At 37.6% G+C, this 13,634-nt stretch overlaps 1 protein-coding gene across 1 annotated transcript in view; it reads right to left on the bottom strand.

Annotated features, from left to right (window-relative positions):
• Positions 1-9,199: 9,199 nt before the first annotated feature.
• The window catches only part of SMC3 (structural maintenance of chromosomes 3), a 77,152-nt gene continuing 72,717 nt past the window's right edge, over positions 9,200-13,634 (bottom strand). The window contains exons 26-29 of the mRNA XM_020779829.3: positions 12,968-13,159; positions 12,674-12,851; positions 10,541-10,647; positions 9,200-9,649 (exon numbers count right to left, since the gene is read on the bottom strand). Coding sequence (XP_020635488.1) covers positions 9,578-9,649; positions 10,541-10,647; positions 12,674-12,851; positions 12,968-13,159 — 549 coding nt within the window. The 3' untranslated portion in view covers positions 9,200-9,577. The remainder of the gene's footprint in view (positions 9,650-10,540; positions 10,648-12,673; positions 12,852-12,967; positions 13,160-13,634) is intronic.

The following is a 13,634-nucleotide window of genomic DNA, read 5'->3' as shown; positions in this document are numbered from 1 at the left end:
ACTCACACACATATTTTCTTCTTGCCAGCATTGGAGCTCCGTTTATTGGCTCTCCTCCAGCCTACCACTGTGCTCAGGCACTGGTCCAGAGCCTGCACAGCCGACGCTGATTCAGATGTCAAAGAGAAACAGAGTTGTCTGGTGTCTGCCTAAAGGTGATTCAGGTTCCTCAGTGATCCCCTCCTGATGACTTATATTAACATAGAAACATACATTAACATTCATTATAGTAGCACAGGCAGAAAAACATTGGCTAGAAATCATCATCTCGTGACTTTGCCTACAATGAAGAATGCAAGTGGTGACTCCTTCACTGGCAGAAACTTTGCTGCTGTGATTTATGCTATTGCATTTACATCAGTGTGCATAAGCAATAGGATTCTGGCCAGTGGTTTGTTATATTCTATAATACAAATGCCAATGACCCCCCCCCAAAAAAAACCACCCACACCACCACTCTCTCCCCCAGTGTCATATCCCATTGGGAATACATACCTGTTCATTATCTGTACATGCCAAATAGGTTTGCTGCTCACTGCAAGGCAGGGCAGAAGGGTGTATACTGCATCCCTAGCAGAACAGTATCTGCAGTGAAGACATGGGGAATATGCATCCTCAAAAGCAGCTGTGCATAAGAAGAGCTGCAGGGTCCATCCATATGGCATCATAAAAGGAGTATAAGTCTGCTAGAAGTCTATAGGTATCATGCCATGGCTAAACAAGTCCTGCTATGTGTATATGTCAGCTTCATTTACCATAATGGCGGGCACTCAAAAACAACTCCAAGCTAGAGCTCAGCATGCAGGAGAAATCAAATGAAAAGGTCCTACAGATAATCTGTAAAGCTTGCAATTGTTTGAGACCACATTAGGACCAGCTCTTTGAACTGAGCTTGGAAGTCTGGGTAGAGAGCATCCAATATTATACACAGAAATGAATTGTTGTAAGCAGCCCAGAGACTGTTGGGTAGAGTGGGTGGCATATAAGTTAAATAAATAAATACAGTGATGCCCCGCATAGCAACGATAATCCATTCCGGATAAATCGTCGCTATCCAGATTCGTCGCTATACGGGGCAAAAAACCCCATAGGAACGCATTAAACCCTGTTTTTCCCCATAGGCAACATTGTTATGCGATCGCAAAAACGATCGCAAAAAAGCCATCGCTAAGCAGATTCGTCGTTAAATGGGGCGCCCATTAAGTGAGGCACCACTGTAAATAAATAAATAAATAAATAAATAAATAAATAAATAAATAAATAAGAAAGACGGAAAGAAAGAAAGAAAGAAAGAAAGAAAGAAAGAAAGAAAGAAAGAAAGAAAGAAAGAAAGAAAGAAAGAAAGAAAGAAAGAAAGAAAGAAAGAAAGCTATGTTGGATCAGATCACATAGAATCACAGAATAATTGAACTGGAAGTGGCCTAGAAGGCCATTGAGTACAGTCCCCTGCTCAATGGAGGATCCATCATTCAGTTCACACAATGCCTAACCAGCAGCATGTGGGAAACTCAAAGGCAGGAATGAGCCATGAGTGTAACCATACTCTAGCACTATAGTGCTTTTCTGTGAAGTCAGGTGGACAGTTACAATTCATAAGTTTCATGCAATTTTTTGTTTTCTTATAGTTTTCCAACAAAATTATTTGTTATATGCAATATACATCATAAACAGTCTATAAATATTTTAAACATGGAGTCAGTTTAAAGGACTCATTTACTCTATTCATACATAATATACTCTGTAATAAAATACAAATATATTTGAAAATAATTTACATTTCTGCTTGACATTTAAGTATCTGCCATAAATCAGGGCAATCTACTAGCACTGCAATTGGACAAAATTTAGTATACCTTCATTTTATTGAGATATTGATCCTTCTTTTCAGTTTGCAGAAAGGATGGCTGCCACATTAAAGAAAGGGTTGTTTAACTTTGAAATTTTATATAGGGTGCTTGTAAAGCAGGAAAATGGTAATTTCTTGCAAATTATAGGTGGATTTTCTTCTCAAACTAGATTATAAATCATCAACTCTCAGTAATACACCAATCTGAAATGGAGGTTAAGGAGGTTGCAAGCAATAGTTCGCTTAATGCCAGGTTAGACTATTTTATTTTATTTTCTGTAAATTACTAATATGCACTAGCAAATGTTAACTTATAAATATTTAAACATCCAGATTAGATTAATGCAACGGGTGTCCTTAAAAATACGTATTTCAAGGATAGCAGCTAGTTCTAAATGTAACTGCTAAGGTGGTGGCAGCTGGAATGAGCTGTTCAAGCACATATTGCGCAAGTCCTGTATCGACTGCACGCGACCATCACTTTGTTTCTAGAGTTGGTTTAAAAGCCTTATTTGCAGCCCTAAATTGTCCAGCATCAGGCTTGTGCATATATGAATCCACCAGGCTCCTAAGATAGGAAACAGGAGCAAGGCTTTCTCCCTTGTACTTCTATGAATGTGAAAAACATTCATGTCTCTTTCTTCTTGGGAAGTCCAAGCTGCTATCAAAATGGGCACCTGAATTATCCTTTACACTGGAAGCCGTCTTCCAGGAAAAAAATTGCAGAGAATTACACTGTTGATTCCACTCAGATTTTTGTCAGCTATGCTTGTTTCACTACTTATTACATTTTGTGCTGCCAAACTTTATCAGATAATCTATAATTACTTCCAGGTGATAAAATGAATGATGCTGTTGTCGTAGTGTGGGAGCAAGAATGTGACACATAACCTCTGGTAGCATAAAGAACGGTGTAGCAGATCATATACACTGATGCTGTTGCCCAATGAAACACAGAAGTTCAAATACTGGTTTATTGCATATTTCCAGTAAGGGCGTATGGACTCATAGCCTTCATCACTTTAGAACAAAACGGTCAGTCTTATTCTGGAGGAGCCTGCTTGTCTTCTATGCTACTTGAATAGGGCAGAAAGGCATCCTCACAATGACTACCTTGTTGTTTTGGAATCTTAGCCTTTCTGCTGTGGCATTTCTGGCACTTGTTTTCTCAGCAACCATAGGACTTTGTAAGCTATTAAATAGCCTGAAGTAGTTCAAACTTTTTCTTTCTCACCTAAATATTTGTGATTGTGATCTGATACGATGTTAGGGGAATTTTAGATTATTGGTAGAGATGCGCAACTGGTGATGCCATTTAGGGACAAATGACAGAGGTTCATTAGGATGCATAAGCATCTATAAGCAGGAACAGGCAATGTTTTTATAGCTGCTCCTGGATGAGATCTGCTTTTGCCATTGCTCCTCACTTGATGCACCGGTCAAATTGACTCATGAGTAATATTCATGGCCTCTTCCTCTTTGACACACTCTGCTTTTTTCCCCAAGAAAGCATATTCCACATTTCTCTAATCAAACATTTCTTATCCCTTATTTTACTTTAAACTCAACAATCTTGAAAATCATTTATTCTTTGAAGAATGCACTAAGTGGGAGGGAGAAATGGCTTTGTATCAGTCATGACAGTTCTACTGATTCAGTACTAAACCAGGACAGCCAGATTTCCCTAAATAAAGCCTATTTTGTACATTTGCTCAGGTGGCAGTGAACAAGATTCTGATCTCAGTGATAAAACTGTTTATGCCCCCATGAATATTTAGAAAATGTGGCCCACAGTTCTATTCATCCCACTACCTTGAACAGTCCCTCTTTTCCTAGTACTACAATGACAGATTAACTACAATAATAAATGTAAGGCAGGACTTCGCACATTGTAGGAAAAGTGATGCTGATACGAGCAACTAGAAAAACAGGAAACATAGGTCTAGCTGATTATCATTCCTTTCTGATCCACATTACTAGGCGGTGCTCAGCTTTGAACAAATGCAACAACCCAAATGCAGTAATATCCAGAAACTGACACACTTCACTTTTGCAGAGAAATAAGGTGAACAGGTCTTTCATGGCACAAGTGCTTCCACAGTTCAAGGAACAGTCAAGTAAATCCATCCAGTTCAATCAAGTAAGATAAACCTTATTGTATATGAATGCAATTATCTACTATATTTCAACATGATTATCGTCTGTTTGAAAATATTGTCCATTGTCTGTGTCAGCTGTCATGTTGTGGTTCTTTGTATTTTAATAGCAGGATGACATTCATGCTTGTTCAGTGCTAATTCATCCAGATATGTTGAACTGTCACCACTTCCCCAAGGGAGGACTTAAGTAGTTTAAAATCAAAACACTCTTCATTGTCTCTTGTGCTCATTCTGATGGGCATATAAGAGAAATTAGGTTGACTTATTACCTGGAAATCTTAAGATCCAATAGGATGGCACCAAATGTAGCCAAGTTTAGACCTCAGTGATTTAAGTATCTAGCAGCAGAGTCAGAGGCTCAAAGAGTTCCCCACTGTGCCTTCAGAGAGAAGAGCCAACCTACATGGTCTTGGGCAAGCAGCACAGCTCCTTGCTCAGCACAGCTCTTTATGTAAAGAGTTGACATCAGATATAATTGACTTGACAGCATTCTGTTATTAATTAGAGTACACCTACTCTGATGTAACTGTGCAAACCTATCAACAGATTCAAGAACAGGGCAGTTTTCCCTTTCCTTGTGTAGCTACTGCATAGCCCACAGGACCTATGTTGCAGGGCTGGAAGACCCTCCAGAACAGAGTTTAGAAGGCTGGAGGGAGAGAAGGACATTTTGTTGTAATGTGCAGAGGCTGGGGAATCTCCTGCTCCTGCATCCGGTGCTAGCCATAATTCTGGATAGAACTTGTAGGAATGTACTTAGTAGACCAAGGTCTGGAAACCTTTTGAGGGTGTAAAAACATGGATGGAAGAGTAACTGTCCAAATGGCTTGTGCTCTTCCAATGCTTAAATCACTAATCAAATCAGAACAAGGTAGGATGTCTATAAGATTATGAGAAGACTTTCTGGTACCTTCCTATCATAAAGACTTACTGCAGCTCATCAAATTACAGAGACTAGAAAATGTTTTCTGTTTAATGAAGATATACAGTACTTCACATTTTTACATGTATGACTAATATAGTTTTGCACATTTTTGTGAACTGTTATGAATAAATGTATCAGCAGTAGAATAAAAATCTATTAGATAACTTATGTAAATGAATGGGCTCGAAAGGCTCACATAAATACAAATCAAGTGCTTACAGCTACTCAAAATTCTACACAGTTATGCAGTGTAATAATCACATTCTGCATGGTGATGTTTCCTGAGCTAAAATGATCACACGTCTATAAAGCCAGGAACCATTGGGCGTCTCTGTGTCTCAAGTATCATATAGCACTTTCTAATTAATTCCATCCTGATTTTCACCAGGATCCTAATATATATACATATATATAAGCATATATTAATCACATTGTCAATTCCATATATAAATTATGAAATAAAATAATTTAGAAGAGATTAAAAAGGACTGCAACAATTTTTAGAACAAAACAGATAATTACTACGTATGAAATGTAATTTGAAACAGCTGTGTTAAGCTTCCAGTAGCACTGAAAATTGATGCTTACCCGCTGTGCTTATAAGTAGGCAGGCTAAAAGCAACTGCTTGCTTCAAGAAACATAAACTACTTCACACTTTGTCCATTAGCCTTGGGAAGAATGGAACCTGAAGGAAATCACACCGTGCACTTATATATTGCTATTTGACTAATATGAAACAGCTGGGCAGATCTTGAAGCAAAATACAGAGGGCCTTAGCCTGCAATTGTGAATGAATTGGGTTAGAGACACCATCTGGTGGTTAACAAGTAGAGCTGAAATAGATATGAAATATATGCCAAGTTTTGCTTTTCTAATTTAAACAAATATGAAAAATATTAAAGCAAACCTTAATTTGCGCTTTCAATCTGAAATTTAAAACTGAACATTTAAAATGGAAATATTTTAAGATTTGTAGGCATCTCTTATTTCTTTTGAGACTAAGAAACTTCAAATATAAGCTCAAAGTTACCATGATCAATTACTAGTCAACACTGCAATCTACAAAATACTGTCAGGCTAAAAAAAATGCATATCACCTATCAAATAATATTTAGTGAACAGCAGTTAGATTTTAATTTCTAGAAACAGGGGATCTACTCTTCAAACAGCACCTTCAGATATGAAAGGCGTCTCTGTAACTAACTTGTTCAGTATGGGGCCCTTTTCTTTTATTCTGTTGTGAAAGAAATGGATTCTGACAGAGTTGCCCCTGCCCTGAGGCAGCCTGAGGCAGGTGCTTCACACAACTGATTCTGAATTCCACAGAAGGAAGCCAGTCATGTAGTCATGTTTATTATAGTTCTGTTGGGGGAAAACATTTCTGACTTTTATACTAAAATCATTTGACTAGTCTTAGATACTCAGTGTTTTAACATGGATAGTTACAACATTTGTTGGTCTGCCTCAGGCAGCACAACGCATTGGACCAGCCCTCCACTCTGTACCCATATTCGAAAGTGGCACTGAGCCATGCGGCAGCTGCTAAAGGATGCCATATGCTGACAGCTTGTAAAATGACAGGATATCATCAAAAGGTTTATTCCATACTGTGTAGTTTCAACAATGTTTAGTCAAAATAGATGTTTCCATTAAAAAAAAACACTTAATGATCAGCTTCTTCAAAAAAGTATTTTCTCTGGCAAATAGAAAGTACAGCTATACACCTATTTTTAAAACACTTTAAAAGATTTGTTTACTAGAACACTAAATGAAATCTTGGCTTTTCTCCTTGGCCTGGCATTTCAAGAAGTTTTATCTTACAATGGCACCAGATGCTACTTTGGCTCTGCCAATAATGGAGAAGAATATATTCTGGAGAGTCCATTTGAATCCAGACAAACACAAACATGAAACTAATCTTACATAGCTTAGCTACCAGTTCCACATTACTAACAAGGGTGGGGGAAATGGTATGAAACTAAGCTATTTTCCTGCTAATGCAACACAGCTGAAGTATCTACGTCCTAAAGGAAGTCTCTTTCCAGTTAATTATTTTGTACAGATGATTATCAAGGTAATGCAAATTCCCACAGAATAATTTTTGCTCCCACTGTGCTCCTGCAAATCATTTCTGTAATGAAATCACGAAGTGAGGGGGATGTAAACCTGCATCTCATTAGCCATGGCTATGCAGAAAACCTGGAGGAAGTGGCATATTATGCACTATGCTCAGAAGAATGAATCTAATGTGTGAATGGAAGTTATGAAAAAAGACCTTAAATCTCCCAAATATGAGTCTTTAAAAATGCTCTGAGACTGAACAGGTGGTCATTTGTTGCAAACATATTGTTAAAAATGACTGTTGTTTTTGGCAATGCCAGCTGGCCTTCCCAAAGGCAACTGAGAATACTTAAATACTCTAAATAAAGCGCTTAAATCTACTTTGTGAAGCAACACCCTACATAAGCTCATTTCAGCATGGGTTCTTGGTCCAACAGATTTAAATTTGATATTTAATGATGAAGTCCCAATAGTCTTCTCATCAATCATAAATTACTGGAAGCATGAATCTGGGTGAAATCTCTTACAATACAGATAAGTAACATGCCTATCCAGGCAACTTCCCTTACCCCTCATCACTGGCTACACCAGGCAGGGCTAATAAGAACTGCACTACAATTGTTGTTTGTTGTTTAGTCATTAAGTTGTGTCCAACTCTTCGTGACCCCATGGACCAGAGCATGCCAGGCCCTCCTGTCTTCCACTGCCTCCCGGAGTTGGGTCAAATTCATATTGGTAGCTTCAATGACACTGTCCAACCATCTCATCCTCTGACATCCCCTTCTCCTCTTGCCTTCATACTTCATACCAACATCAGGGTATTTTTGAGGGATTACAATAGTATCTGGTAAACCACACATTTCTCTACCATGATCCTATAACAAAGATGTCTCAGGATTATCTTTCTATGCCGCACTGTGTGTGTGTGGGGGGGGCAGAATCAAAGAGTGCATGAGTGTGCATTTAACCTATGGCCTCCACAAAGTTGTTTCATTTCAGTTCTCGAAGATAATAGCAACAAGATGGCCACAGGTACCCAATACCTGCTTTCTAGCCATGTGCTGCACTTTGTCTGCCACTTAGAATTAACTCTGTTCTGCATTCATTTGCTCTTTCAAGGAATGATGTTAGAAAACCATCAGAATAAAGTCTTCGTGCAGGTTCTCAATGACATACATAATCTTCTCCTATACCTGTATAAGCTGCAAACAAGAAAATTACTTTCTGAAAGTTTAAAAGTAAAATAAGTGTGCTTGAATTAAATTTTCCTAGTTCAAACCTATGCAGCAGCAACATGTTGGATAGAGTCGTATGTCTTGTGCTGTCTTACATGACACGCCTCAACATAAGCAATTCTAAAAATGTGTTAATTAAAAGTTCTTTTAAAATGTTGTAGCTCCCTCTAGATTATATTAAAACTCTTGTCCATAAAGCAATATCATATCTTAGTGCTACATTCTACAAAGCAAGCATGACTACTACAGCTTTGAAATTTCTGTATTTCCTGTATCTCTGTTCTAACAGAGCTAGCATATATTTCAAAATTTTATAGAATGACCTTTAGATTTGGAATAATACTTTCCCATGATGCATTAAATGATGGAACTGGCTTAAAATATGTGTCACACAAAAATCATAACCGAACCAACTGTCAAGCTGGTATGTGTATTGGGAAAAATCCTTCTTGCAATACTTCAGATGCTGCATAAAAAAATCCATAAACCATGCATAATGTATGTCAGTTATACTGAGAATTCAATAAATTTTTCCCCACTTCCATTCCATGCTTTCTAGGAATCAAAATCATAGGTCATTGAAAATAAGTTTTATTTAGACAGAACAGGCAATGTGCATGCAACTATGCTGGGCTGGAGAGGGACAGAGCAGGAAGGTGAGGGCAGTGTTGAAGATAAATTACTCCTTTGGCCATTATAAAAGTAAAAATGACTAAACAGAAAATCAATTTAACTGTGAACCAATGTTGTACATAAATTAAAGTGAGAATTGTAAATTCAGATGTATAAGAAAGAAATATAAGCCCTCATGTTATATAAAAGCAAATGAAATAAAAGCAGATACTTAAACTCCAGTATGAATTCTGTTACATACTGATCTACTCCCCATCCATCATATAATCAAGCTACATTAAACATGAATTAATGCCAGACACCACAGCAGATCTGAAGAACAAGGCAAATATCTAAATATCAGGATTAAAACCAACTGTTTTATTGAAGCTATTTTAAAAAATCAGATGAAGCATTATAAATGATAAAAATCATAACTGGGAAGAAAGACCTGACATTAGAAAACTTTTAAACCAAAAGACACTTTACAAAAAAAATCAGGACAACTTTCCTAACTGCACATGGTATAAAGATGAAATCAACAGGTGTCTTTTTGAAGCAACACAACACCATACACATAAAATGGATTTCAAGATCTATGATAGAGCATCATTTTCAGATGGTCTATTAACTATGTTAAAATAGTTTTTCAACAATAAACATGTTTCAGATTTATACAACTGCCTCATGTTGGCACAAGTATTTTATACATTTCTGCAAGAGATGTATCTTCTTCACTTAGCCATGAGTAGTATCATCTTCCACAAAGTCTTTGGCCATTTCCGCTGTTATCACATCAATATGACTAACCTAAATCAGCAAGAGGAATACAGTATAGTGATTAATGAAGTCTGCAGATGACTTAAAAGTTTTACATTCTCCACATCTCCAGCAAATCTATATCACGATCTAAACAATATAAGTCTACAGCAGAGGTCCCCAACCCCCGGTCCATGGCCTGGTGCTGGTCCATGGTCTGAGCTGGACCGGGCCACCGAGACAGACCTCCTGCCCCCCCCACACTCACCCCCGCACAGCCCATTTGCGCCTAATACGTAGTTCGTATGCATACAATGTGCTTACATGTAGTGAGCTAGTATCTAATTAGAGACTGAGGTGGTGCGTAAATAAGATTTCCAATGGACAAGGCTTTAGTATCTTGTATGTGTGATCCCAAAGTGAGCAGCAATAGAGAAAGCAAAACTGGATAAATTATGTAATCCAAGTAGATTGGCATTAATTTTTACAAGTAACAAAACATACTCTGGGTATTGATTTCCAAAGAATTATACATATATTCTCTTGCTAGTAGACTGTGATATGGAAAAGTCAGCCAGAGGCAGGACAATGTACTAAAATTCTTTAAAGTTTTATGGGCTTGCACATCTAGTCATTTCATTACTTCCCTAGTCAAAGGCAGCTGAGCCATGCTGAAATCTAACGAAGCAGAAGTCTTTCAAGTCACCAGAAACCTTTAATTGCTGAAACAGCAAACCTATGTCTAAAAAATTCCATACAAACTATTTATTTTAGTTTTCATAAAGGCAGCTGTGTTACAGTGCAATCCAAACTGAAAAATACATCACCTGCAATAGGTTTGGAATCAGCAGAAGCTTTTTGAGCACTTCTGATTCCTCTGATCTGGCAGCACATCTGATCTGCCAACAACAGTATTCTGTCTCATATGTTATAAAAACAAACCTTGTTTCTGAATTTTACACCATAAAACTTGTCAGCAGATTCAAGCAGTTCAGGCCTGAAAGTTGTAGTGATGAACTGAGCATGTTCTGCTAATTCCATAATCATATCTGAAAAGAAAATACATCTCTTAATGAACTCTGATGTATAGGCAACAGAAATGGTAATGATGTAGATTTTTTTCTGGTGAGTGACAGGTAAAATACAGCTGCTTTCAGTTTAATTATAAACATAAAAATGCCATTAAAATATAAGTAAGACTTGTCTACTCAGGAAGTGGTCATAACATGACAAATTTTTGTGTTGTGAATTGGAGTTTGACTTGGTCAGAATTCTCCAAGGAAAGTTGTACAATGCATATATACAGCAATACAGAACTGGGAAACTACCAGAAAATAAATAATGCCTTTTCTTGGTTACTGCACTGCTCTTTTTCTATGCTGGAAAATATACCACATATCATGACTGCATTTGCCACTCAGTATGATTTAAGGTTGACAGAAACTTCTGTAACAGTGGCACTCTCTCCAGCCTGGTGCTTCTGTTCTTTTCTTAGTTGATAACTATATCACCATAATTCAAGCTGCAGCATCATACTAATCACACCAACAGGTCAAAGGAATTTCTTATGAACTCTGTATTTGGCACTTTAGTTAATAACCTAACAATACCAAAACACACATTCCAAGTATGGTCAAGGTTATAGACCCTGAATATTAAATTTACTGCATTATAATTGAAAAGAGCGATTTCACAACTTTGAAGAAATGAGGATTCCAACTTTGCACAGGCTTTTGCCACTTTTAGTAATTGAGGTGGCTGCTTCAGAATGCAAATTTGGCCAAGACTCTTCTCTGTGACAAGGAATATTATGTGAAAAATGTAATAAAAAATAACCAATGAATGAAGACAATGTAATACATGTGATATTAAAAACAGGAAGTGGAAACAATTTCCAGATATTATTTCATTGTGTCATATTTATTTATTTAACAGGTTTTGGTAGTAGTCAGGATCATTTTAATTTCTTACTCTGAGTTATTTTTCCCAAAAACAATTTTGAATTTCTGGGATTTATACACTGGGCAACCTTTGTCTATCAATACAAATAACAGAACTGGGTTCAATATAGCTATTATATTTTACAGAATCATAGAATCACAGAGTTGGAAGAGACCATAGGGGCCATCAAGCCCAACCCCCTGCTATGCAGGAATTCCATCAAAGAACTCCTGACAGATGGCCATCCAGCCTGTGCTTAAAAACCTCAAAAGAAGGAGACTCCACCACACTCCGAGGCAGCATATTCCACTGCCGACCAGCTCTATCAGGAAGTTCTTCCTGAGATTCAGGTAGAATCTCTTTTCCTGTAGTTTGAAACCATTGCTCCTTGTCCTACTGGCTGGAGCTGTGCAAAACAAACCTGTCCCTTCCTCGACATGACATCCCTTCAAATATTTAAACATAACTATCATGTCCCCCATTAACCTTCTTTTTGTAAGACTAAACATTCCCATATTTGGAGATTCTATTCAGGAGCCAGTTATGGTGAGTTAACTTTTCTACAAACACAGTTTATAAATTGCAAAACAAGCTTCCAGTGGCAAATCTACCTTGCTCTGAACTACATCCAGACACCAGATTTCGTTATTTGTCCATCAGTAAAAACGAACAGAAAACCCTTTAGTCTTCTCCATTAAATGCACAATTAAGAGCCTTGCCTATGTATCTGTAATACAATTTATGGTATATTATAGAATAGATAGACTATACTTGGTGACTCTTGGAAACATCTGTTTTTGAAGACTATCTTTTGGTAATTCAGGTGTCTGCTTCAGAATGCAAATTTGGCTCTACAACTCCATGTTTTGATTAAGGCCAGAAATGGGATCAGTAAGCACAATATATTACATTCCACTGTCTTCTATTCCGGCATAAACAAAGTTATTCAAACCTGAATTGAACGTATCCGGGGCTAGAACATCAGGGGCAGTTATATTAACTTCTTTGGACTACATATGAACAGAAGTGGCATACAAGGAACAGCTCTTCAATGCAGCACCACAACATCTGCTACTATATCCTCTTACAGCTATCACTGAACAACTTTCATTACTAAAAATAAAACACCTGTACCTGATACAGCTTTTCGGTGTTGAGCATCCAGGGCCTGATCAATTTCATCAAAAAGGTAAAAAGGAGCCGGGTCACATTTTTGGATAGCAAAAATCAAGGCTAGGGCTACTAGTGACTTCTGTCCACCAGAAAGCTGCTGCATCTCTCTCATTTCACCTTGTTTGCCTGTAAATGAAACCTGAAGAAACAACAGAAAAGGTAGTTATTGCTACTTCTGAAGTATTATCATAACATACTGCATGTGAAAAATAATCAGTGGTCTACAGAGGGCAAAATGAGGTAATATTCCTTTACCCTAATGCCAACTCCGGTGAACTGGTCCACAGATGGGACACTGCTCTGAGATCCTGATCCTTTTTCACTCTCAGCACTGCCTTCACCTTCATCTTGAGATTGACTGCCTTCCACATCACCCTTTTTCATCACAAGTGTGGCCTTTCCTCCAGGCACCAGTTTCTGAAACACCTCACTGAAGTTCTTTGACACCTTGAGAATGCAGGATTCAAATTAAGTTTTGTAAGAATAATTTTACAGGAATTTAAACAATATTTTGTTAAAACATTGCCATAAATGTTCATTCTAAAAATAATCTATCTGATCAAATATGCAACTCACAATTGTTAGTGAAATGTCACCAGTGTGAAAGTAGCATAATACAGTATTTTAAAATAATTACAAATCCCCAATTGCAGTGGTGCCTCACTTAGCGATGTTAATCCATTCCGGAAAAAACATCGCTAAGTGAAGTAATCGCTAAGCGATATTAAAAAGCCCATAGGAACGTATTAAAATGTGTTTAATACGTTCCTATGGGCTAAAAACCTACCTTAAAGCGAAATTCCTCCATAGCGGTGGCCATTTTGGGTGCCTCAAAAGCGAGGCAAAACAGCAGCAGCCATTTTGTTTTTGCGGCGGCCATTTTGGAACCACCGATCAGCTGTTTTAAAAAGTTCGTTTTGCC

Source organism: Pogona vitticeps, chromosome 3, assembly GCF_051106095.1.
Source record: "Pogona vitticeps strain Pit_001003342236 chromosome 3, PviZW2.1, whole genome shotgun sequence".
In the NCBI taxonomy this organism is placed as follows: Eukaryota; Metazoa; Chordata; class Lepidosauria; order Squamata; family Agamidae; genus Pogona; species Pogona vitticeps.
This window is presented reverse-complemented; position numbering and strand designations above follow the sequence as displayed.